This window comes from Vigna unguiculata, chromosome 3 (genome assembly GCF_037176805.1).
Source record: "Vigna unguiculata cultivar grain cowpea cultivar isolate G323 ecotype 2 chromosome 3, ASM3717680v1, whole genome shotgun sequence".
Classification (NCBI taxonomy): Eukaryota; Viridiplantae; Streptophyta; class Magnoliopsida; order Fabales; family Fabaceae; genus Vigna; species Vigna unguiculata.
This window is the reverse complement of record NC_140794.1, coordinates 57,575,913-57,603,304: the sequence shown is the minus strand read 5'-3', so window position 1 is coordinate 57,603,304 and position 27,392 is coordinate 57,575,913. Positions and strand designations below refer to the sequence as shown.

Below are 27,392 nucleotides of genomic sequence, written 5' to 3'. Positions count from 1 at the left end.
TGCCACAAAAGCAACAGACCCTCTGATAGAATATACAGCAAAATAACAAAAAATATCAACAACCAACCACCCTTCAACTATATAATATATTCTATTAAGTTTCACCATGTGACTTTAAAAAATATTTTTTATAGGATTAATAATGATAAATATTTCAATATATTAATAAATTTGTCGTTTTTTTATAGATTTTTATAGTATATGATGTGGTTGATATGAAATGATTCATAAAAGAAATCATGACCTTTTTTTTCTTTTTATAATATATTTGTTTTATGTGCGTGATATAATATTATCACAATTTTAGTATAGTTTCACCATTTTTCTTTTTAATAAAATTTGATATAATGAACACATATGACACGAGTTTATTATGAATTTAAATTTTTATATTAATTAATTCATCTATAATTAAAATTAAGTTTGATGTCAAATTAACAATTTTAAATTTATTACAATATATTTTAATCATAAATGTAAAATTCTAAAAGATAGTATTTTAGATGTGATGATAGTGGTTTAAAAATATAGAAACTCGATTATTTTAATATTAAAAGGTTTAATATAAATAGAATCTTTATAAAATAGTTTTATTATTTTAAAATACATCATCTATCTAAAGTTCTGTCCCCCTGATCATTTGACTGAAGAACTAAAATCGTAAGAATGATTTTCACGACGAGCTATTCAATTTGTACTGATCATTTTTTTCATCCGTGTAAGTTAAGTTTCCATCCTTTTTTTGGTCTATTTCTATTTTCTATTGCATGTGAGTTCTTTTCTGTTTGCATGCGTCTTTGTAACCATGAGTATGAGTTTCTACTAATAAATGATCATCACAGTATGTCTCAATTATTCTTGTAATGTTTTGATTTGTAGATAGAGCATCCTGTGAAGTTAGAGGTGTTTTGACGTTTATTGAACTGTCTAAGCATGATATCAGGGTAAAGGAAGCTAATTTTACTGTTTTAATTCATAAACATGTTAAAATTGTAAATTATATAGTTGTGTTGTGATCGATTGTGGTATTTGAGATGTGGAATAATATAAGAGGGGTGAGGAATGTAAGTTTTAGACGATGTTGTTTGGAAATGTTGATGTTTAGGATTTTAATTGAGGTCAAATGTTATGGATGTTTGGTGTAAACGTGGTGATTATGAATGCGCTTAGTATTTGTGAAGGTCTAGAAAAAGTTTAGAAATGCCCTTGGAACTGCAGAATTATGCATACCCTCTGGACGAACATTTATTGTTGGACGAGTTTCAAATCTAGGGTTTACTGACTCTTAACTCGTTGGACAGGACAATACTCACTGGGCAAATTATTTGGAAAAACTTTCCTCTAGAGCTCCAGTGATAAACTCGTTGCACAAGTAGTCTATCGCTGGCAAGAATGTACTTTTAACCCAACGAGATGACATGTTCGCTAAGCGAGTGGATTAGTACTTGAATTGGATATTAGTTGGTTTAAATTTGGAAGTTTTGTAATTTTTTTATGAATGATTGGTATATGATATGAGATGAGGATGTGTTAATACTAATTCAAGGAGAATTAGTAGTGATTGTTGTAGTGTAAGCATTGATCTAGGAGTTTGGTTGGAAGTTATCCTGACGCTCTGATGAGCATGAATGGAGTATAATGTCCTAACCTAGGGGTTTTACCTTGACCAAAAGGTGTTAACAGACTAACCTTGTGTGTGGTATTGTCTACCACTCTATAGAGCACTGGATGCCACCACAAGTGCACAATTTACCAGGATTCGACATATGCTTGTATCCGGATAATTGAGTTGTAGTTATAATTCTTTATATGAAATAGAGTGATGGATTTTGTATGATCATTACTGTATTATTTGATCTTTTCAATCTTTTGAACATTAGCTTATTATTCTTCTGTATTTTTGTATTGTGATGATGGATTATCTTGTTTCCTTTTAAGATTATTGAATATGGTGTGAGTTGATTAAGAAAGCTAAGTGAAATCCCCACTGGACATTAAGATAGCAAGCTATCTAGATGTGAAGGTTCCTTTCACAAAGCTCAAGAGAAGAAGATGATGGATTGATTCAAAATAAAAAGGAAATGGAAGGCACATAAACCATAGAAAACCAAGAACAATTAAAGGAAGTAGAAAACATAAAATGGAAAGGAAAGAAATGGTAAAAATGTGAGAAGCACGCCACTACAAGGTTAGGCTAGAAGCCATGGCAACCTTGAAGATGAGTGGATGTGTGCCGCCACTTGCTATGCAAGATAAGGCTTAAAAGTATTCACTCCCAAAGGAGGAAACTCTCACAAATGGTTGAGACACAAGAGTGTTTTTACTTCAAAATGTTCAACCCTTTTACATGTCTAGGAGCACCCCTTATATAGAAGAGTTTAGGGGCCTCTAAGCAAATAAAAGATACCTAAGGATGTCTCTACAAAAACCTAACCCTAGCTTCTAGAAACTAGGTCAAATAAGGTTACAAAAATGAGAGACAAAAGAGCTAACTATGGTGTGTGCAAGGCTAATTTCGTTCTAGCACAAAAAGAGACCAAGAATGTGTCTCATATGTCTCTAGAAAGTGGTCATAGTGTGCTAAAAACAAAGGAGACCAAAGGTACATAGGTACACTTGCTTTATGCCTTTTTCTTTATGCTTTATGCCTTTGCTTTACTCTCTCTTCCACATCATTTATGCTCCCCAATCACCATGCGCCACCTAGCATTGCTTTCTTACTCCTAATTAACCTACAAAGCAAATAAACATAGATTAGCATGTTTGCTTAAGTCAAGTCAACTATAGTCAACAAGTCAAACATAGTCAAAGGTCAACAAGTCAACTAAAGTTGATTCAACTAAGTCAACTTAGGGAATCAAAAATAGCAAACACAAATGAAAGGGATGAAGGATTAGTGAACTTCCTTTCTAAACATGCTTAGTCTTCTTAAGCATTTGCCTCCATCCTTGGTTGGGGTCAATCCTTCATCATATTGTGTTATGTATCTTTCTTTTGTGAAGATCACTTGTTTGGTAGGAGCGTATGTGGTTGCATGTTTTTGTTGCACTTGTGGAGTATGATAATGGAGAGCTATTATAGTATAGTGGTTAGCCTATGTATAAAGCTATGTTTGATTTTTTATTTGTATAAATATTATATTATTATAGTCATATTGTTTATAAAACTGTATTAATATAATTTATACTAGATAACCTATTCATGTTATACCAGAGTGAAAAATTATATTATGTTAAGTTTTTAAGTTTTTAAAATTGAGATGTTACTATTCAAGTTTTTATTTATTAAAAAAAAAACATAGATAAAGGGGTGATTCTTTCTTCTAGTATGTATAATTTCAGTTAATGATGAATAATAGTTACCATAACTTTACTAATGTGTAATGTGTGTTAAACAACAAAATAAAAACCTAAAACATAAACCGTGGTAGATTCTTAGTTGGATGTCTGCATCTAAAAGTAGTGTATATAATTAGTCAGTATCACCTAATTTAATATTGTAAAATAGTAATTACAGTGATATATATATATATATATATATATATATATATATATATATATATATATATATATATATATATATATATATATATATATATATATATATATATATACATCTGCATTTTTTATACATAAGATTTAATAATCGTTTATTTTAATTCTCAAATTTATAAAATTTTGTTTTTATATTATAAAATAATTTTTTAAATATTTTTACTGATATTAAATATTATAATGAATTTAAAACGTTTTAATCTTACACAACTAAAATATCAATTTTAGTTTTAACATTTCTAATTTCTATTAAAATAATCAATGTTTTCGTTGTACGAAGTACTATTAGTTATATTTTCCCTAGTTTATACTCACAAGTTAATTAGTTAATAATTGACTATCACATTTATCTAACTCTTCATTTAGCATATTTATTGAGTTTGTGAAATTATTTTTTAAAAAAATCATATAAAAAAATATCTATCATTTTAAAAATCAACCTATAAATTTAAAACTAGATATTAATTAGAAAGTACTATTATTTTACCAAATGATGATTAGAATGACTCTTAGTTCATAAAGAAAAACTATGCACCAAAAATGTAAGTGGAAGGGTAAATTTCTGCAAGTCTTCTAGTAGGTGGTATCATGAAAATATCTCATATTTTATAGCTTTTACTTATTCTTTTTCTTATCTCAATTATTCATGAGCCACATAGTAAAATCACAAATTCAACAGAGGTGGGTATAAAGTGTTTTTTCGTGGGGGAAGAAAAAAACAGTTATAATAGATCAGATATTGGCTAATTAATATATAAAATAAAAGAATGAGGTATACTTTTTTCCAATCTTTGTAGAGATACAAAATTGTCACTTTCTCTAGTTGAAAAATATACAATAATAATATTTCTTCCTTTACAAATTCAATGCATATAACATTTTATTCCATTTTAAAGCTATCTATAAAGTTCGTCCATCGTTAAACCGACAAATTGATGGACGAGAGGATACATTAACTTCTTGTTTTTTTAATTATAAATTAAAATTAAAATTCTTTTAAAAGTTAATATTTTACATTATATTATTTTTAAAATTTATAATAACATTATAATTTAAATTATTAATATTTAAATATTTTAAAAAGTTAACAAGTAAAGAAAATAATGATGTTAATTTACTAAATTAAAAATTTAAATAATATTTATATAATTAAATATATTCAAAAAAATATTTATATAATTAAATATATATATATATATATATATATATTTAGAGAAATTTAAAAAATAAAATTCACAATTTTGTCTTTTGGTAGGCAAATTAAAATTTTCAATTGTTTTTTATATTAGGTTATTGGACCAATCTAACATATGTTTGACAGGTTAACAGTGAACATGACTAATTCTACAAAAAAAAATTTGATAAGTATTTTAAAATAGTCTATTTTAAGAACTTCCAACTTGTAAATTACAAAGTATTTTAATTAACTTTTTACTTGTAACTTACTTAATTTTCTTGTACTATTATATTTTATATTTTAATATATTTTATTATTTTTTAATTTCTTTTATCTATTATTAGAAATTTCAATTTTATCAAAATAAATAATCAATGCATTATATTTAATATTTGTCGGGTTATTTTTTTTTTATGAAATTTATATTAAAAAAATATTTACCATCATATATTTGAAGTAATGAATGTTTGATTGATTACATGAAAACTAAACATAGCGAAATTGTAAAAATAATTTTCTTTTAATATTAGTTTAAATTGTGAAATAAAATAAAAGAAAATAAATAAAAATTGATTGATAATCGTTAGAATGAATAAAATAATACAATCTTTAGTAAAATAAATAAAAGTATTAAAAATATTAATAAAAAATATTATTTTAAAGATTCTAAAATTATAATTATATAACAATATATTGTTATTATTATTATTATTTAAAAAATGCAAGTTTTTTATGAATAAAAAAATCTATATAAGTATATAATTGTATATTTACTAACTAGTTTACAATTAATTTATTTTCTAATAAAATAGTTTGTCACTAGCAGCTGTTTTTATCAATTTTACCATACCATATTACTTCTAAATAATTAATTATATATTTATTATTTTCTAATTATTTGTTTGCAAAGGTGGATAGAAGAAGTGACATTGATTTAGAGAGAATAAATAACAATTTCCAGAGAAATTATTATAAAAAAATATTAATAACTGTTTTTGGTAATAGTTCAATAATTGATTTTGGAATTGTTCAATAATTGTTTATTTTGTTTATATTACCAATTTTATTTTTATTAATATAAATAATTTTATCTTTTTATCATTTATAACTTTTTTTAATTATATTGTTTATAAATTTAATAATATCTTTTTATTTTAAGGATTAAATATGTTTTTTAATTCTTAAATTTAAATTCAAAATTGATTTTTTTTAATTTTAAAATATTTTGATTTTCACACTTTGAAATTAAATAAATAACAATTTTAGATTACTGTTAAAATTATTTAAAATTTAAAAACTCAAATATATTTTTATGTTTAAATTTAAAATTAAAAACATATTTAATCCTTATTTTAATAATAATTACAAAAAATAACTTTTATTTTTCACTATCTGCTAACAATATAAGAAAATCTATTGATACTATTTTTTCTAATATACTAATAATACTATATGAAACTCTACTAACAATATATACAAATTTAGTATCGTTGAAACTCATATATTCATCCTTAAATATTGATAGATGTCCATTTTGTTAAATTTTTATCATTTCAAACCACCCATTTTGTATTTTGTCCAAAATAATCCTACCACTTTCTTAATTTACTCTTACTATTTTTCTTTTCAAAAATACCACTCAATACTCATTTCTATGATATTATTAATTGTTTCGAGTGTAGGGATCAAGTACCTACAGTCAACACTTAAATTACCTTTTTTCTCCTATTTATGCAATCTTCCTTCTTCCTCGAAGGGTCGAACAGGCGATCGATGTACCTGTCTAAAGATAAGTCAGTTTTAAGGCCGATCGGTTGATAGTTATAACTGTTACAATAAATGTGAATTAAATATTCTCACCAACCTAACTTTGGTCCTTATTTATAGTTTCCGGTGTGGGCCTATAATTAGGGCTCCTTAATCACGGCCCAATGATCCCTTAATTGAGATTACTAACTTGTTTTATTTTAATTAATATGGCTAGTTGATCCAGGATTTCTGCTTGATCGACCGATGGTCACACGGCCTGACGAGTTATCTTTTATAGATGAGTAACTTTGAATGATTAAATGTGTTTAATTCATCCGACCGATGGACCAGTCGTCTCCAACTTTATTATAAAGTCTATCCATAACTAGCGGCATGTGGTCGCTTGAGTTTGGTCATTTAGGCCAATGCACCAATGGACTGTACAATACATTAATAATTGTAGAGTTAAATATTATTAAGAATATTACTTTTAGTAGTATTAATGTTAATATATTTATCGGTTATGTAACATGCAACGATCACAGTTTGTAAAGCAAAAATTTAAAATGATTTTTATAAAGCGAGTAAAATAAAATAAAATAAATAAGGGAGTATTCCTAAATAAATAAAATGCTATGTGGCATTGTTTTGTCCAAGCACACCCCAAGGTCACGATCCATCTCCATATATTCATTGATTCGGTGTCATCTACCTTCTTCCTGTTTCTTCAATTAGGGCTCAATTTTCACTTCGATTTCCTTTCTTCTCAACATGTCTGAAGATTTTCTCGAACAAGGGAAGAAGCGAGTCCGGAACCCTTTTGTCCCCATTGGTAAAAACCTCTCCATTTCAATTTTACGCTTTCAAATGCAATAATCTGCATCTTTCATTTGTTATATTCATTTATTATTCGTTTCGTCTTTCATTCGTCAATATTTCTTTCCGTCCTTTTTTTCACTGGAAGGAGATTGATGTAGAGAAAGGTTCAGAGGGTTTATAATTAGGGAAACTATTTGTTGTTTTAGATAGATATTGGATGAACTTGGGGAGTGAGAAATTGTTGTATATGACTTTATTAGGGGCCTATCTTCCATGTTTGGAAGGAAAAGTGGTATGATCTAGGGTTGTTGTATGGACTTGGGACTGCGGTAACAAAAGAGGGTAAAGACAAAATGTGAGTGATACGCTACTGGTATGGTCTTAAGTTGGAGGGTATGAGAAAAAAAATCAAAGTTTATAGATTTATTATTATAATTTGCACGGCCGTATGTGTGAGGCATAATTTGAAAACCTAAGAATTACTTATTTAATTGGTTTCTTGATGTGCCGAATCTGCTTATATGTCTGTTACCAGTATTTAGATTACCTTGCCATTACTTCACGAAGATTTATATGTTAATGGAAGAAATTTACCTTGGTTCTGAACTTTATGTGCAATGCTTGAATTGAATCAACTAATTTTGGGTGTTTGATTCCTGTAACTTTGAGCTTAGAATTCACTTTTATAGTGGGAAAAGAGTTGTTTTTAAAGATTGACAAAATGTGAAGAACATGGGATGCATAATGGTAGCATTCAGGGCCTCCCTTTGTAACAAATCCTCTTTCACTCTGCATGCGAATATGCAGATAAAATTATATGTTTGCGTTTCCGAAGGAAGAAACAAGGAATTTGATGATTTCAAATTTAAATTGTAATCTGGGGTGTATTGATGTTTGTGTTTCTGTTTGGCGCTGGTTGGAGCTTATTCTTTGTATGACTGTCTTGTCCTGGTGATTCAACTTATGTTAGTTAAATTTTTTGTGTTAATATCAGGTGCACTTGTTACTGCTGGTGTTCTCACAGCTGGCTTGATCAGTTTTAGACAAGGTAATTCTCAGTTAGGTCAGAAGTTAATGAGGGCTCGTGTGGTTGTTCAAGGTGCTACAGTAGCGCTCATGGTTGGAACTGCCTTTTATTATGGAGAAAATCCATGGCGATCGAGTTAAATTTATAGTGGCCGGGAGCAAAAGTTGAACTTTGTAACTGTGTGGTTCCTTGTTGGTTTTAGTTATATTCATGTGATATCTTATTTGGTCATTTGAGGACCAAAACCCTTGCCAAACATTTTAAAGTTTTATCAGAACACAACGATTGAGTTCACCCCAATGTACTTTTTTAATATATAGATTATAATAAAATAAACACTCGATTAATCGTTCCTTTCCGGAGAAACAGACTGCCACAAGATTATTAATCGTTATGGTTATATATAATCAGCTCCTCCATAATTTTCTTCCTGCATTCATATTTTTTTTTAGTCTTTTTCGGGTTGTACAGTTCAGGATTTATTTGACTTTTTATTGTATAATTCAAAAGATATTTCTGGACTTTGATTTGTGTAATTCCTAAGTTTTTTTGAGAAACAAAAAGTAGTTTTTATGTTAAACAATTAAAAAGTGACTTTGAATTGTGTAATCTAAACAAAAATGAAAAAGAAAAATGTATGGAGATGGAGAAAGAAACTGGTTTATGGAAATACGTTTTTAAAAGCAGCCGGTCTCACCAATACTAATACAAAAAACACAGCGAGTTTCATCTAATTTTATTTGTCTTTCTTTTTTATTTCAATTGAACGACTTTTATTTCCTATTTTTTCACCTCTTTAATATGCAAATGAAAGTAGAGAAACTACTTCATTGCGTTGTAATTTTCAATGTAATTTCAATCATAAAATTGCAAATATGTATTTTTTAAGTACAAAATTAACGAAAAATGAAAATAAATATGCTACAAGATATGGGATTTGAAGGTATAAATCTTATTTTACGTGGTATACACAAAAATAATTACTTCCGTATTTTCATTTCATCATGATGTTTTTTATTTTATTAATTAAAATACGCGTCCTTCGTTTTTGTTGTATGATTAACAAAACTATCTAAGATTGAGTAGTTTCAGTTTAAATCTTATTTCAATTTTTTTCTCTCGATCTTGTTGGCGCAACGTTGAAGAAGTGATGACAGATCTCGTCAAAGTCTTGCTTTGAATGAAGAAGATGAAGAAGGTCATACTCCCTTTCAAAATAAAACTGATATATAGACTGAAAAAAAAAAGATATAATTTTTTGAATATTTGATCTGCATTTTTCATTGTTTAAATACTATATCTAACTGTCAACGGATGGACTAATCGTTCAACTTTTTCTTCTGTGTCTCATATTTTTATTTCATTAGTTATTGCATTTGAGAGAAAAATATCTCAAACAACTACATGGGTGTGTTAGTACCTACTCAAATATTGCGACACTTTTTAACCATCTTTTCTAATAGATTTTTAAAATAAATTTAATACAATCAAATGATGCTAATAAATTTTCTTAATCTATGTGAATTATTCACAACACTCACATGAAGGAAATATATATATATATATATATATATATATATATATATATATATATATATATATATACTTTCAAGCAAAAGACAAATTTATAAAAAAAAATAACTTTTATCATTTTTGGTTAATTACATTATCAAATTGAAAATGTTATTATCTTATAGTATATAAATATCTCATAATTATTGAAATGATCTTCCATATAATAGGCATTCAAATTTTATAAGGTATATCACGTTTTGTGTGTTAAAAAAACTATTCAATTGAACTAGTAATGAATTGCACTAAATTCAGCTATAATATTTCAATTATGTTTTTTAAATGAACTGAAATGTTTCTTAGTTTTATTTTTAAAAACTCGGTTCTTAGAAAATTGAACTTTTAAAACTAAATTATGCTGATAAAATTTTAAAAATAATATGATACGCAATTTAAAATTAAATCGGTCGAAAATGAAGTATGAAAGTTAATATTGAAGCAGATTAAAAAAACTTAAGGGTTGTGACAATTAACTAATCTATCTATTTTTGATGATAAGTGATCTTCTATAGTTTCTTTTAGGTATTACTTTATTCAGTTCAAATTTAATTTAAACTGTTTTTTTTTTCAAAATAAATATGTGAAATTATGCTTCTTCTTTTTTACTAAAACTGCCACATTTAATAAATTTAAACTTTTTAATTTTAATAATTTATAGAGTACATGTTTTATTAACTAACTATTTATAAATACTTAGCTTTATTAGACATATCTATGTAAAACATTACTACTTATAAAACCATTGGGAGTTGTACAATCACCCTAAAAACAATTCATTTTAGTTTACACAAATTATTTGTCATTAGTTTAGTTTCTTCAAACTACATTTCTATTCAATATAATTTTTCATAGTTGAGTTAAATTTAGTTCATTTTATCCATCCATTGTGCATCAAAACTTATAATATTTATGAAAACATTATTTTTTTATTTTGTTAGGTCTAAAGAGAGAGGGGGTTTAATGGGAAGATGCGATACTAGTGAGATATGAGCTCAATCATATAAAACATAAGACATTGACACTACTCTCAATTCAAACCTTTTATAGTGCTCCACTCTCTTATTGTATTCGTCTTAGCCGGTCACCAAGACTAGACATCGACTCTGATACGACTTGTTAGGTTTAAGGAGGGAGAATGTTTATTGGAGAGATACAATGCTAATGAGACCTGAGTTCAACCATATAAGATATCGACAGCACTCTCAACTCAAAACCTTAAAACAATGAGTTTGAGGTCTTTGTTCTTATATGGTGCTCTATTTTCTTATATTTACTCAACATGAAACCTAGACTCACACTTAGATTCCTAACATATTTTATAACTATATATATGTTTAAAAAATATTTACTAATGAATTTAAATGTTATAAAAAAAAAACTCGATTTTTAGTTTAAGTTTTCTCATTATAAGGTGGTTGAAATATACTTAAAAATTCACATTTAAATTAGAATAAATATTTATTAAAATTAATATCTTTTCACCTGTCATATATATATATATAATAGAAAAATAATGATTATACTATTTAATACATTATTTATTATTAATTAAGGACATGAATAAAAGTCATAAATAAAATCTACTTTTACGAAAATTTGTGATTTCCAACAAGACGAGAGTTATATATGAATAAAAATGAGAGTAACATAGTTAGAAAAATTGAGCATAGCATGTTAAATTAATAATAAATGCAGTTGAAGTGGTGATTGTAGCTCCTAGAGTAATAAATTGGAATTAGCTAGGTAATTAATAGGAATTGCACTTACTAGAAAAATGGTGAAACATAATTGCCACATTGCCGAACCTTCATATAACACGTGTTATGTGCCACGTCGACATTCTATCTCCCTCACACCCACCCACTCCCTATATATGTGTTCCTCCTCATTTCCTTTCTCAATTCTCTTCTTTTCAATTACTCTCTGATCACAACGCCATCACCAAAACGCTACAAGGGTTTCAGGCAAGCCATCATTTCCCCCAAATTATAGTTTCACTTCTTTTATGCCAATCAGCTTTTCCTCTCTTATCCTCTCTTCCCTTTGATTTTGCACTAATTCAAGCATGCTTAGCAATAGCAGTTCACGCATTGTTTTTCCTCTATCTTTGGTTAAATGGGTCAGCCATAGATCTTTCTACCGGAATCTAGAATACTTCTTTTGTAACCTTCTTTGTCGGTATCGCTTTATTCAATTGACGCAAATATGCCTTTTCTCATTTTTGCCTTCCGTTGCCGAATTGCTGGCTAGGGAGTTTATCGAAGTAAGACAAGGAATTTTGGGTATTTGCCTTTCTTTGAAATGGACGCAGTCGTTTGCAAAAGATTTGGACTTTCATGTATTTGCACTTCCTGCCAAATGAAGCGTGCACTTGTGCCACATTGTGTATCACGCACTTTGTATAGCTTATTCCTGCACATTCATCAGACCCTTGCATTAGTCACTGTTGCTTGGTGTTCTCCTTTGGACCTGGTAGCCTTGTGCTTCAATACTTGGAAGGGTGGTAATGTTGTCTAATTGGGTTGGGATTTTTCACCAGCTTAAGTATTCTCCTGTCCTTCTGAAATTAGAGGTTTTTTTGTTGCCTTCATCGTAGTTGAAGGATTACTCTTTACTGAGTAAGAATTTGGTGTAACTTTGCCTGTAGTGTAAAGTTCTACATGTATGCCCTGTGATGAACAGAGCTGTGTAGTATATACCTAAACAACTATGTCTATGTTTGTGTTTAATTTTCCTTGTCCACTTTGTCCTTTTCTGTTTGATCCATGACTATTGTGCTTTTCTTTAGGAAGAATAATTGCTTATTCTTTCAAGTGATATAGAGAACTTGAAAACTAACCATTTCTCTAAAAATCTATATCAGACATGCAATGAAACGCATTGATGTATCCTAATCAAGTTGTTTCCCTTCATATATACAGCCTCTCTTTTTCGAAGTCTCTCTTGGTTCTTTCTAAAAGACCATCTCTAAATTGTCAACTACGTTAATTGCTTTATTTTATATTCTTATAGAATGGCCCAAATCGAGAGGTAGTTTTTAGGTCGAAAGAGAGTAAGTGAATGGAATTAATTTCTGATGTCGAATGATATTTTGAACATTCATTAAAAAAGATAATTTCTTCGAATCTGTACTATCTTCATATGATATAGGGTCTCTTTCTTCACATATTTGGCTTCTTTTTGTGGATCAATATCTATTAAGAAGTGAGTTTAACCTCACAGAACCGCAAGGTGAGGATTCCTATTTATATAATCCAGAATCTTGAATACACCTCCTTCACTCTGAGTATTATCTTTATATGGTATAGGGTGTAAAATCTTCAATAATCTCCTTCACGTTTAGTATTATCTTTGTATGATATATGGTGTTTTTCTTTACGGATGTGGCTTCATTTTATAGATCAATATAGATCTTCTTGATCTTGATTTTTGCATTTATGTACATACTTCTTTATGTACATATTGTAGATTAGCCTTATCTTTAGTTAACTTGAGATCTCCAACAGCATCAAGACAATTACAAAGTTTCTTATACTTGGGTTTTCTGCTTCTCTGTATCATTTATCTGCATCGTTTATCAGCTTATGATGAATCTTTTGTTGGCAAAATTATGTTTTGGTTTGATATGTAGGACACTACCAGAAACATATTGGGATACATCAAGTTCCTTATCCTATTTTAAATTTAACACAAATGAATTGAGCTTATATGGACTGCAATCGAAATTGGGTTTTGTTTTTGTATCTTCTGATTTGGTGGAGATGAGAACAAATATGTACATTTGGCAGATATTAAACTTTTTTTATTGTATCTGTAGCAGGTTAAAATAAGTGATTTGTATAATCAAAATGTCATCTCCAAGCAAGAGAAGAGAAATGGATGTTATGAAATTGTAAGTGGACTGTTTTATTGAGTGTTTATGGTTACATTATTTTAAACTGTTTGAATTGTTTATTGTATATTTTTTCTCTAAGTAGGTGGCTAGCAGTATATGTCAAATTCTTTGAAATATATAATGGTTAGTTTGTTTTGACTGTTAGTATGACGTGATGAGTAAGCACATTTGGCACATTGTAGGTTATTTTCTCGAGGTATCATTTTATCTTGAAACCACGTTCATAATGTGGGTGGATTTGAGTAAGTTTTATTTGGCTTAAAGAGAAGCCCCTTTAAAATCTAAAGCTCAATTACACAGAAGGACCTGGACTACTTTGTTGAAATGAAACACCCATTATATATAATAATTTGTAAGATTTATAAAGGATTAAAATTTGTCCAAATCCGTTGAAGTACAGGCCTTTCCTAACTTACCATAATTTGTGTTTTTGTTAATCACTAAAGCCGTGTAGTTTTGTTTTCAAGTTAAAATAACTCTTAGTTGATCGGCAAGAAGCTAACAAGACGCTGGAAAACCAGATTTGAAGGGGCCTAATGTGAATTTTGGAAAACTGCTTTAGTTGCAGTCAAACAAGAGGGTTAAGTGATAAAAAGTAGACATTGGAGTTAAGTTTAGAAATGCAATACTTAATAGGAAATTTGTTTTACCCATTTATTAACATTCATGATAGAAGGAAGGATTATGAATTGGCTGTTTCTGTCATGAAAAATCACCTGGAAGTGACAATCAAATTCATCATAGCATGATATCCCAAGCATAGAATCCAACATCTAAATTAAAAAGAAAAAAATTGCTTATGATTTTCTCCATCACATTACGTTTTAGCATAAGCTGATTTGTATTCATAACATAAACTTCACCCTTTTTAGTGGGAATAGGGATCTGCAAATTACTAAGAACAATTGAGGAAATTAAAAAGAAGCGAAAAAGAACATTCTTACTTAGTCTTGGTCTGTTGGGAGTTTATGTTTTCCTCATGGTGCCTCTTCTTGTGTCATACCATCTTATTTCCCTGTGGTAGGGAACTAAACCACTGCTTTTTTTATGATTTTATTTTTCAGAGGAACATTTTTTGTAAATGGTTTATATTGAACCGCAACCATGTAGTTCTTTGTCAAGTAAACTCATTATAAATCGATCCCGTTCCCTCTACTTTCCTTTTCTTCCTCCCAAAAATTAAATGTCTTAATAACATACGATACTTGTTATTCTTGACATCGCGTAAATAGTGCAACTTTGTTGGTCCTGTAATGAGTAAATATAGGTCTTTGACTAAGTAACGATGATATGTTGGTAGCATTATCATTTATGCATATTTTTGTTACCTAAATAGAAGTTGTTACACTGAAGGATGCTGTAGCATTATGTGGTGCGACTTGGTACTTATAGGCTGTTGTCAAATGAACTGGTAGATATGGTTACAGGAACATGATCACAGAGTGTAGACAAAGTTTAAATTATATGCTGCATTTATGTATGGAATACATGGTTGAAATTGATAATGAAGGCATATGTGCTTCATCTAATTTAGTAACCTGTGCTGTACAACAATATCAAGTGTCTTTTATATGCTTCAAATGCATTGCATAATTGGTGAGGCTTATGAAGTATGTGCATTTCTATTAGGACCCAAAAAAACAAAGTCGCAAAAGCCTAGTATGAGTAAACTTTCCAACGAACAATTGTAGGAGGAAAAAAGGTAAATATACCCCCATTTGTGTAAAAGTTGACATATGTGAAGTTAATTTTAACTTAGGAGAGAAATTCCATTCATTTTCTCTTCCTCTCTCTCTGTTTTTCTTTTTCTGCTAGAAGTACTTGTTAAAAGTTTATCCAAATGGTGTCAAATGATGCTAATATACTATCATCAGTCTAGAATTAGAAAGGGTATGCATGTATTAATTTGTAAATTCATGTTGATGACTGTTCCTTATATCTGTTGGATGAACGGAAATTCCAAGACTATTGCTCTTGGCATTTTATCCACATGGTCATGTATGCTTGATTACTCGCAGCAATTTTTTTTTGTAGTCATATTTCTCAAATATTCCTTACTTCTTTTCAGGATGATGAGTGATTATACAGTGGAGACGATAAACGATGGACTTAGTGAATTCAATGTTGAGTTTCATGGTCCAAAAGAAAGTACTGTCAAAATTCTTTGGTTAACCTACACTTTTGTTTGATGAAACTGTAAATGTGTACAAAGAATTACTTACCACTCAATTTTTAAAAAATAAATATTTCCCTTTTTTTTCCTTTCTCAAGACAAAAAATGGATGACAAAAAGAGTTTGATGAGAAGCTGCTTTATTTCTATCAACACAACTTTCCACATAATATTTGCTTGTCATACTTCATCTTCTAGCTTGAAACGGGTTTCTTTATCTTTAAATGCGATTGTGAGCACAATGACCAATTACTTGTCTTTAAGCTATTTGGTTGTTCCTTGATTTATCACATTTACGTGATTATTGCAGGTCTTTATGAAGGTGGTGTCTGGAAAATTCGTGTCGAGCTTCCTGATGCTTACCCATATAAATCCCCTTCTATTGGCTTTGTGAACAAAATATTCCACCCTAATGTCGATGAGTTGTGAGCACTTCATATGCTATTAGTCAATCTTTATTTTTTTGGGTGAATATTTCTCCTGCTCTATGTAGTTTCTGCACTAATATGGGTCAATGGATTATTACCTTTATATTTGGGTTCCATGATACATGTCAATAATTTCTGTCTGCTGTTTATGTTTCATTGTTTTGGGATTTTGTACAAGATATTTCTTAGGAGTATCAAGTCACTGAAACAGCTTGCTATTGTTTATGCACTAGTGGATTATGACTGATTCTGCTTTGCACATTTCATCAACTGCAGATCTGGCTCTGTATGCTTGGATGTCATTAACCAATCTTGGAGCCCAATGTTTGGTAATTCAGTTATATGCTTTCATAGTAAAATTTCAAGTATCTATCGTGTGAAGGTTCTGTTATCTGAATGAAAATTCAACATGAATATAGAATATCCTCCTTCATTAATGTCCTCTCTCTTTTTCTGGCTAATCTGTTATGTTTTTTGTTTCTTTTAAGTGACCAAGATTTCTTGTGTTTTTCAGATCTTCTAAATGTCTTTGAAGTTTTTCTTCCACAACTCCTGCTTTATCCAAATGCTTCAGATCCTCTCAATGGCGATGCAGCATCGTTAATGATGAAGGATAAAAAGTTATATGACCAGAAAGTTAAAGGTGAGCAATTGTTTGTTTTGTCCTACTTTTTCTGATGATTGAAGACACGTTATATTGGTTTCCCTATTTTAGTGATCCAACTGCAATGCCTATTATCTGCTGATTGCCAGTGTTTGTTTGGTGCATGGATTTGTGCATAGAATGGGAATTGGACATTGGAATTGGTTTCCTATTTCTGTTAGTACCACTACTATTTTCATCACTGTTACTACTTTTTGCCACCATGACCACCGCTTACTCGCCGCGTTGTTGTCATCATCACCTTTTACTGCCACCGCCAATTGGGGATCAATTTTTTTATTAAATTTGTGTAATTCTAGTTAGAATAGAATTATAATTCAATTCTTACCTTTTGTTTTTTGCTTCATCCAAAGGTAAGAATCATGATTCTAAACCAAAATTCAATTGCATTTCAACTACGATTGTGATTAGCATGCTCTTAACGGACCCTTAGTGTAATCTTCCATACAAATTTCCTAACTAATTGGTTTCTGACTGAATAGCTTAACCTCCCGTGCGAATCACATCTGGACTCTGGTTTGTAGTGATAAAACCGTGTTTGTGCTCCGGACCCGTATAATGGTTCATCACTATATATTTTGACCAGAGGCTGGAAATTATTTAAACACGATGATATTTTTTGTACCCGAGACTGCTTCATGTATTTCTTAATGTTGGGATTTATTTGTAAAGTTAGGATGCTTTGGTGAATGGGGGGGCTATTTAATGGTGAAAAAAGATGTATAAACATTGCTCTGCTATTTGTGGGGACAGAGTATTGTGAGCGGTATGCTAAGAAGGAAAACATTAGCAACTCTACAGCTGGTGAGGAGAGTGGAGATGAGGAAGACATCAGTGAAGAAGACAGTGGATCTAGTGATGATGACATTCCTGGTCATGCTGATCCTTAAGCGGGTTTAATGGTATCCCAATCATACCTTTAAAGGGTCCATGTAATACCAATCAAAGCATTATTACATCATTGTTACTTGTTCAATTATAAGACGTAGGGATTATGTTCACTGTTTCTGCCTGTAAAATTACAGTTCTCATTCCTCAGTAATTTCATGAAAAGCTATAATATAATATTTAGTTAGAGCTTTCATTGAATTTTACATTATGTAGTTCATTACCTTTAAAAAATTATGTTGAAGATACATGTTCAGAATTTCAGTTTTCTCTTGTATAGTTATCTAAAAATATTACTTCCAATTATGGAAATATGTTTCTTCTTGTCAGTGGAGTCTTTATTCATGAACACCGACGGATAGTTTTGACAAATTTGCATAGTGGCTTAACTTTTCTTCTTCTTAACATCAGTAGTATATAGACTAAGTAGTCAAGACTAAAATAATTATTAAAAAAATTTACAGCCAAAACACAACATTTTAATCGTGTCCCTTTTTTGAATAACATTTTAGCTACTTAAGGTTTAAAAGGTCATAAAAAGAAGTCATTTACTAAAAACGTGTAACAATAGTTGGTGCATTTATTATACCAATGTAAAAAATTCCTCAAAAGTAACTCTAAACTAACATAGCAACTCCAATTCTTTTAAGATGACAATAAAAAGTAGAGTAAATTCTCCATCCCTCAAACAATTGATGACGAATGGGATAGTAGTTCTTTGAGAAATATGTTTGACTGTAATAAAATGTTTTTCTACACTTTGAATGCTGGCAAGAAATGTAGTTCAAAATAGTGAATTCAATCTGGCTTAAATGGGGGAAGTAGGTGGTTAGAGAGGAACGGACGGATTGAGTTTCTGGCAAGTCCTTGTTATTTCACAAGGTGCTGGTGTAGAAAGGATGAACTTATTGAAAGTGGCATTAAAATGTATAAATTCTTCTCCTGCTGATAGTCCAAGCCTGAGTGATGGATTGGCAATTTCAATGAAAAAGGAAATGAGAGTGTTTAGAAACTTTCCTTATTTTTTATCAGTTCCATTTTACCCAAGTTGATATACAACGAAAGGAAACACATTTGGTATCTAGATTTCTCACTTTCTGATTTTTAATGGTATGTATGGATAAAACAATTTAAAAGTAATTTATTTATTTGGTGAATTTGAAATTTTGTAAAATAATATATGGTATGTATGGATAAAACAATTTAAAAGTAATTTATTTATTTGGTGAATTTGAAATTTTGTAAAATAATATAAGTTATTTAGATGAGAAAATTAAAAGAAAATTAAAATTTATAAAAATTAATAAGACATTTTAAAAATAATTAAAATAATAGAATTTGAAATTTATTAGAAAAAAGAAAAATAAAATTTTATAACTAGTTCTTTATTAGAGGTGTCAACTTTCGTTCTAGACTAACTAGGGTCGATCTTCCACCCGTTTTAACTTTTGGTCTGAGTTGACTCGTATTGACTTTTGGTCCTAACCAGTTTAGCTTGACTTTTAGCCCATATTGACCTAACTCGATTCTTTGAGTGGGGATGACTAGCCTCGACCTTTGATCCTAACAAACTTGACTTAATCTTTGACTTGGATCAACTCAGCTTGATTATTTACCTTCATTGACTCAGATTGACTTGTTTTGATCCTCAGTCAAACCAACTTGATTTAACTTTCAACTTGTTTGACTTGGCTTGACCTTAAAATTGAATTGACTCATCTCAATCTTTGACCATTCTCGGTTGAGCTTGGTTTATTTTCAGTTTGATTTGACTTGATTCTTCAACTCTGACCGACTTGGTTCAACTTTTAGCTTGTGTCATCTTGACTCGATCTTCAGCCTAGACTAACATAGTTCGACCTTCAACTTAGGTTAACTTATCTTGACTTTCACCCGAGTTGACTTGACTTAGCACGAGGTGTATCTAACTCAATTCGAACTCCATCAACCTTAATTTGATCTAGACACAACTTAACTTATACGCAGCATGATTGATCAACTTGACTTGATCCTAATCTGACTTTGTCTATTTTTACTTAAGACTGATTTGCATAGGTAGAGACATAGGTTGGTCTTATCCCTTGGAGTTTTTGTTACTTTTTTGGTCTTGTGAGATTTTTTTTTTATGTGAGTCTTTTGATCATGTCAACTTTTCTGGCTTCGACCACCCACACATGCATAGGTCAAGCTTTGTGAACTTAGTTAAATTAACAACATTTTACTTTCTATAAATGTTATGCACATATACATATTGAAAAAAAAATTATTAAATTTTATTTTAATATTTGAATTTAGCTAATTTTTTTGTAAATTTTATTTATAAAATAAATTTTATTTTGAAAGAGAAATTCAATTATTTTATTCAAACAAAAAAAAATTAAAATATAAGATATTTTAATTATTTATTCAAACAAAATATTTTAAAAAATAATTATAATTAATTCAAATATTATATATTTCAATTTCTTAAAATCCTTCTTAACATATAGAGTAATAATTCAAATTCAACGTTTTAATTCAAACACACACTCTAAACTTGAGGGTTTCTTAAGAAAGGAAGTACATAACGAGAAGAAAGAACATAACATTCACACGAATCCAAAAGCTAAAAACTGAAGGTTCCTCCTTGCACTGGTTGCACTGGTTGCAGGCTAATACTGCTTGGCAAATTTGGCATTTTGTGATGGATCTAAATAAATAAGGTTTAAGAATGTTTTTTTTCACTTAATTTTAACCCATAATTGAAATTCGTTCCTTTTCAAAATTTTGATGTATTTTGGTTCTTAAATTTTAAAAATAAATGAATATAATATTTTTAATTTAATTATATTAAAAAAAATTAGGTAAAAAGAAAGACGATTCTTTTTTATCATATCTACGAAAGAAAGAGTGAGAAACCGAGAAAAAAACATGTAGGCCCAACTAGTAGATTAGCTTCACTGTTGGCCAAAATCTACAAATGAGCTTGATATTTCTTTTTTTTTTGAAGGATGACGCAGAAATTTGTTGAAGTATTAAGAGATTAGATCAGAGTGCAAAATAATTTTCAATGGAAGATAAATATTTTTTTATGTTTCATTGAAAATTATATATATTAATATTTTTAAGAAAGGTTTTGTACGTCAAAAGAGAATACTTTGTAATGACAAATATTAGAATTTAGAACCTCAAAAATGGCTTTTATAGTTGTGTAACAATGTGTAAAGTGGTGTCTTTTATTGAGTAAAAAAGTAAAAGATAATCATTACAAAAGATAACAAAAACCCTTTGAACTTAAAAGTGCAATATACATTAATTAAAATGACTATTTTTTCCATCATATTATGATTGCTGGAGAGAACAGGAAGTGAGCACAGTTTTGTTGAGGGAATAACATCTGAACGCTTGAGAGCAGAACCAATGTTATTGACTTCTTGCTGGTAACTAAGGGTTCTGGACATTAATTTATTTGCATTTCACACCTAATTTGGACAGACAAAATCATAGGTTTAATTAGTTGCCATGCGTGCAAGAATCCACGACCCTACCATTTACTTTTGTCTTTTCACGATATCTGTAGTTTCCATCACCTCCCAACATGTGAAAGGTTAACACACAGAGCCTCGTGAACTTCTCACCCCGTTGCTATTATGATTTATAGGAATTAACATTCATGATTTCAACTTTTAAATGTGGCCCAAATGCTTCTATGATGTAACAAAACACGCCGATACAAGTTGGAAAAGACACTACATAGGTTTACACTTTAATTTCTGAGGTTGCAACTCCTGCCTCCAACCACCAACATTTTCAAATTTCTACAGAAACATTTAGGACTCACGGGTCCATTCAAACTCTGAATCTTTAGACAGCATTCATGTATGAAAAAATAAATAAAAAATCCCCTTCTCACTTTTTATTGTTTTATTTTCTTTGCAGCTATCATGCCAAGATTGGCGTGGAATGGTCATTATTATCTGCAATGATTCTATACTCGGAAAAAGAAGACACACCCTACAAATAGACAACTTTGGAGCTTAAACTTATCAATTGTTAGTGTACATAAAAGTCAACATCTTAATCATTTGACTATTGTTTTTCTTTCTTTTCTGTTTTTCTCCTTACAGACATCTGGTGTTTTTGTTACCATACAAGTCAAAATGAAATCTCTGCATAAAACTGTCAATTCACTTCACCATATCAACATTGGAGATGCTCTTATTTGTGCATTATCGAGGGACACAAACTTGTAAACATAATTTATTTTAATAATTCAGAATATAAACTTTTAATGTGTTTTTATAGATAGAGAGGTTCATATATATACACTCCATTAACTTATACTTTTGTTTTGGATCTCTGGTGTAAAAGTAAAGTTAAACAAATTTTCATGTCCACCAACCAACCACTGAACTGATAATGCGGTTATGGCTGTTGACTTTATCAAAAGCTAATATACACTCTTCCATCTATCATCCCTTCCTTCATTTTTCTCTTTATAAGAAGCATGAAAATTCATGTGCTAAAGTCTACTACAGTCAACCTACTAGCCAGCAAGAGTTTGAACAATTCACATGAAGTGTTGGACAGAAACATCATTGTTGTCATTCTACATTGAAAATGCGCAACATTGAGATTGAAACGAGGAAAAATGGTGATGTGAAGTACTCGTATGAGTCATATCCTCAGTCTCCTTTTTCAGCATACCAAGCTCCTAACGATGGTAACACTGAAGAATCAACTACGCCATCATCTCTGAGCAGAATCAGTCCACTGATTTTGCTGGTCATAATTGTTCTAGCAGTTATCTTCTTCGTGTATGGACTTGTCCATTTGGTTCTATGGTTTTTCATGAAAACACCAACCTCTTCATCAACCTACAACTCCAACAGGTTCCACGACTCCACGCGCTCACGTGTTCTTCAGAGGCAGCTTCAACAACTCTTCCGCTTGCACGATTCGGGTATAGACCAAGCCCTCATAGACGCTCTACCAGTTTTCCATTACCAAGACTTGCTGGGTTCAAAGGAACCGTTTGATTGTGCCGTGTGTTTATGCGAGTTCTCCGAGGACGACAAGCTGAGGTTGCTTCCTATGTGCACACACGCCTTTCACATGACCTGTCTTGACACGTGGCTTCTCTCGAATTCCACGTGTCCTCTTTGCAGGGCTTCTCTCTCCAACTACCTGGAGAATCAAAATCAAAACCAAAATCCTATCTTGTTTAATGTTGGTATTGGCAATTCAAATTCCTTGGCTGTGGGAAGTGGGTTGAGGGGTGAGGAAGAGAACGGGTTTTCAGAAAGTGAAAGATCGGTTGGGAAAAGGGTTTTTTCTGTGAGGCTTGGGAAATTCAGGAACAATGGGATGGAGTTAGAGAGTGGAGATAGTTGTAGCTTGAATGAGAGGAGATGCTACTCCATGGGTTCATATAGGTACGTGGTTCGTGATTTGAATCTGCAAGTGGTTTTGTCTGAATCTGGTGATGTGAAGGGAAAGAGGATAAGCGACTCAACCAAAGGTGAGAGCTTCTCTGTTTCCAAGATATGGCTTTGGTCCAAGAACCCCACACTTCATGCTTCTAATGCACCTTTTCCTTAAAACAAACATGTATGAAGAAGAAGAAGAAGGTAAATCTTCTATCAAGAATTGCATGCCAATTATAGTGCTTTTTTTTCATGTTTTACATTATACCATTAATAAAAACCTATTTAAACATGGCAGTGCTTCTTTCTCTCTTCTTCCTTGTCTCTCCCTACTTACCCATTGAATTGAATCGATATTGGTTGAGAAGAAGGGTTCCTGTGTTTAATGGTGTTAAGAGGATTTGTATTCAGGATTATTAGTTTGAGAAAGAAGTATTATAATAAGAAAAATGTTTTTTTTTACACTAGATATACCATTTTACAATCCACTATTTAAGAAAAATAATTAAAAAATAAAATAGTAATAGATAGTATGCAAAAGTTTATTGGATTTAATCTAAATAATATATATAATTGCATTTGTATCTTTTGAGTAGCAAACAAAGCAGTATTATAAAAATTTATCACTGCAACTTGTGTATTATGTAAATTAGTCTCTGGTTTGGTGTATTAGAGAAAAACTGTAAAAAAAAAATCATATTTATAGATTGGAAAGAAAATTCTGATTTTTACACTGTGTTTTCATTTACTTAAATTATGATCAGAGTTATAATATTATTTTCTTTTTTTTTATCAGGACGAAAAATGTTAAAGACAAATAAATACTAAATAAAGCTTTATAATAAATTCTAAACTCTAAATCTTAAATCTTATATTTTGACTCTTATCATTTATTTTTTTACTTAATTCAGTGTGTATTATTGATTTTTAAGAAATACATTAGTTAATGATTTGTACTAAATCAGATCAAGAAATAAATGATGAGTTAAAAAAATAGTATCATTTTTCAGTAAAAAGATATAAATATTGCATTTACTTTCATAGTGTAACATACAAAAATATGAAACCCATCAAAAGGGATCACAATTTTTTATTTGATTCATACTTTTTTAAATTAAAATAAAGTTAAACTAAATCACATTTTATTTTTATGTCTGATTCAAAAGATAATTTAATAAAAAAGATGAATAAAAATAAGTTTTATATATATATATATATATATATATATTACCAAGTTTATTTTCATTATATTATATTATGTTATATATTATTATTATTAATATTAAGATCAATGAAAAACAAATGTAATATACACGTAAGTTTGTTCACTTTTTTATGTTTGTAATTTTACTATAAATATAAATTACTTTTATAATTTATTATAAATAATTTTTATTTATTTTATAAGTAATTTTATTATTAAAAATTATTAAATTTAATAAAATAATTAAATTAAAAAATGTTTCTTGAAAGATAAAATTAATAAAATAATTATTTTAATTTAGAAGAATTTTTATTCAAAGAATAAAATTAAAAAATAAATGTTGCTAGAAATTTTGTTTATATACAAGTATCAATAATGTTGTAAAAACATTCTATTTATCTCTTTTATTTTATTAAAATTAAAATTTTTTATTTTTATTTTTAAATAGGATATTTTAATACCTTTTATTTCTTAATAGCTCGCTTTATATTAAAAACTATTGAAATTTACAGGATTTCTCTTTTTTTTTGGTTCTTCTTTTGTCTAATATAGGATTGATACCTTAAGGTTTGAAACATACTAACAAATCTTATTTATTTCTTATCGTGTTTGTATGCATATTTTTTTACTTTTTCCGTAAGCAAATAAAATAAAATAATTTATAATATTTCCTTCCAGTCATAATTTTAAACTCTTCTTAATATAAACACAATATAAACATTATTATTATAAGTGAAATATCTATCAACTTTGTCGGTAGCCTATGTTAAAATGTTTGGTGGATTACCTTTTATTACGTTTCTCATTCCATCATATTTTTTTCTATTTCTTTTAAGCCTGAATACATCGTTCTAATTTTTGTAAATTTTATTTATTTTAATCCTATTTTTTTAAATGTTAAAAAAATATTCTAAATTTTGTAAATTGTAATTAATTTGATTTTTTTATAGGTTGTTTAAATGATTAACGAAGGTGATTAAAATATATTTTGTAAGTTTAAAAAGTTGTTCATGTATCAAGTCATTATTATTATCAATTATTATTATTATGATAGTGTCAATGAACGTGTCAGACTAGTGTCACAACTACGTGTCAAGTCAAAATCAAATATTACGTGTCAAATCAATATCATTGTCACGTGTCAGTGTTTCATGACTTTTATTTAATTTAGTTTCAATTTTTGTTATTTTTGTTCAATTTAGTTTCCAATCAAATCGACAAAATTTAATTTTTATATAAATGTAATACTGAAAATTTTATTTTTATTAAAATTCACATTTATATTAAATATTTATTTTATTATTTTTATACCATACTTTACTGTATTTTTGGAAGGAAATTATTAGATTTATTGCTACATGAAAAAAATAGGATTAAAGTTGGTTTAAAATTAGAAGAAAAATTATTCATTATTTTTAAAACAAGAAAGAAAATTTGTCATTATTTTTTAAATGATAAGGAAAATTCTTAATTATTTATAAAATTAGAAGGAAAGTTCTTCATTATTTTTAAAATAGGAAGGAAATTTCTTCATTATATTTAAAATTAAAAGGAAAGTTCTTCATTATTTTTAAAATTAGAAGAAAAATTTTCATTACTTTTAAACCAACTCTAAACCTATTTTTTACATATAGCAAACATCAAACATAAATCAAATAATTTCTTTCCAATAATATAATTATGTTTGCTTTAAAAATAATGAAAGAAATATGTAATGTAAATTTAAATTTTAATAACAATTTCAGTATAACATTTATATAAGGGTTAAATATGTTTTTGTCCCTCAAGTTTCAGCAAAATTTGGAATTAGTCCCTCATCAAAATTTTTGACCAATTTAGTCCTTCATCTTTCAAAATGCATGAATTTAGTCCTTTTAACCAAATTTTGTTAAGTTTATCTGACGTTTCAAGCACATTTTATGATAGTATTTAAATTATTTACACTGTTTGACACATTTTTGCTTCAATGTTAACTTAAATACTATCATGAAATATGCTTGAAACGTCATATAAACTTAACAAAATTTGGTTAAAAGGATTAAATTCACGCATTTTGAAAGATGAAGGACTAAATTGGTATAAAGTTTTGATGAGGGACTAATTTCAAAATTCACTGAAACTTGAGGGACCAAAAACATATTTAACCCTTTATATAAAGACTAAATTTGGTCAATTTGGAGAGGGACAAAATTATGATTGAATTGAACAAAAATAACATAAATTAAGACTAAATTGAATATTAGTTACCACACTGACACGTGGGTACTAACTTGGCACGTGGTAGTAATACTGACTTGACACGTGACAGTGATACTGACTCGTGTCACAATACTAACTTGACACATGGACAACTTTTCTAAAATTAAAAATTTTTAAAATAAATTAAAAAAAACGCTGAAATAACATGTGGCAAATACTGTTCAGCTTCCATTAATAATTTAAACAGCATAGATAAAAGGACCAAGTTGATCATAATTTACAAAAATTAAGACATTTTTTAATATTTTAAAAATGAGGACCAAAGTGAACAAAATTCATGAAAATTAAGACCAATGATGTATTTAAAAGTCTTTTTTATATCTTATAAAATTATTACCTTTGATAATGACCTAATTTAAATAACACTACAAAATAACTTTCTGAAAAACATTATAATATAGAAATAGAGCGATCAAATGTTAACACAAATCACTTAATAAAAAAGTCTCATGAAGCCAATATTATTACTTCACTTTTATTACTTAATATTAAAATTGTTAAAATAGATAGGCCAATTCTTCTCAAACCAAGATGGGATAAATTGATTCTACCAAATTTTACTCAATTTAATCTTTTCAA

The 27,392-nt window shown here is 28.9% G+C and overlaps 2 protein-coding genes and 1 pseudogene across 4 annotated transcripts; all 3 read left to right on the top strand.

Moving 5' to 3' along the window:
- Positions 1 to 7,121: 7,121 nt before the first annotated feature.
- On the top strand, positions 7,122 to 8,679 carry LOC114178124 (RING-H2 finger protein ATL48-like). The gene is made up of 2 exons (XM_028063851.2): positions 7,122 to 7,312; positions 8,294 to 8,679. Exons 1-2 carry the CDS (start codon positions 7,252 to 7,254, stop codon positions 8,464 to 8,466), a joined length of 234 nt encoding a protein of 77 aa, XP_027919652.1. The 5' UTR covers positions 7,122 to 7,251; the 3' UTR covers positions 8,467 to 8,679.
- A 3,072-nt stretch (positions 8,680 to 11,751) lies between these two features.
- On the top strand, positions 11,752 to 18,141 carry LOC114178123 (ubiquitin-conjugating enzyme E2-23 kDa-like). Of its 3 annotated transcripts, none has more exons than XM_028063848.2 (7): positions 11,752 to 11,862; positions 13,719 to 13,790; positions 15,862 to 15,941; positions 16,276 to 16,390; positions 16,670 to 16,722; positions 16,908 to 17,036; positions 17,811 to 18,141. In XM_028063848.2, exons 2-7 carry the CDS (start codon positions 13,747 to 13,749, stop codon positions 17,945 to 17,947), a joined length of 558 nt encoding a protein of 185 aa, XP_027919649.1. In that variant the 5' UTR covers positions 11,752 to 11,862; positions 13,719 to 13,746; the 3' UTR covers positions 17,948 to 18,141. The 3 variants fall into 3 exon arrangements, with proteins under 3 accessions (XP_027919649.1, XP_027919650.1, XP_027919651.1); XM_028063849.2 differs by having other exon boundaries at positions 11,813 to 11,862; positions 13,716 to 13,790; XM_028063850.2 differs by lacking the exon at positions 11,752 to 11,862 and adding an exon at positions 15,423 to 15,495.
- Positions 18,142 to 22,271: 4,130 nt separating this feature from the next.
- On the top strand, positions 22,272 to 23,642 carry LOC114178122 (RING-H2 finger protein ATL47 pseudogene; annotated as a pseudogene).
- The last annotated feature ends 3,750 nt before the right edge of the window (positions 23,643 to 27,392 follow it).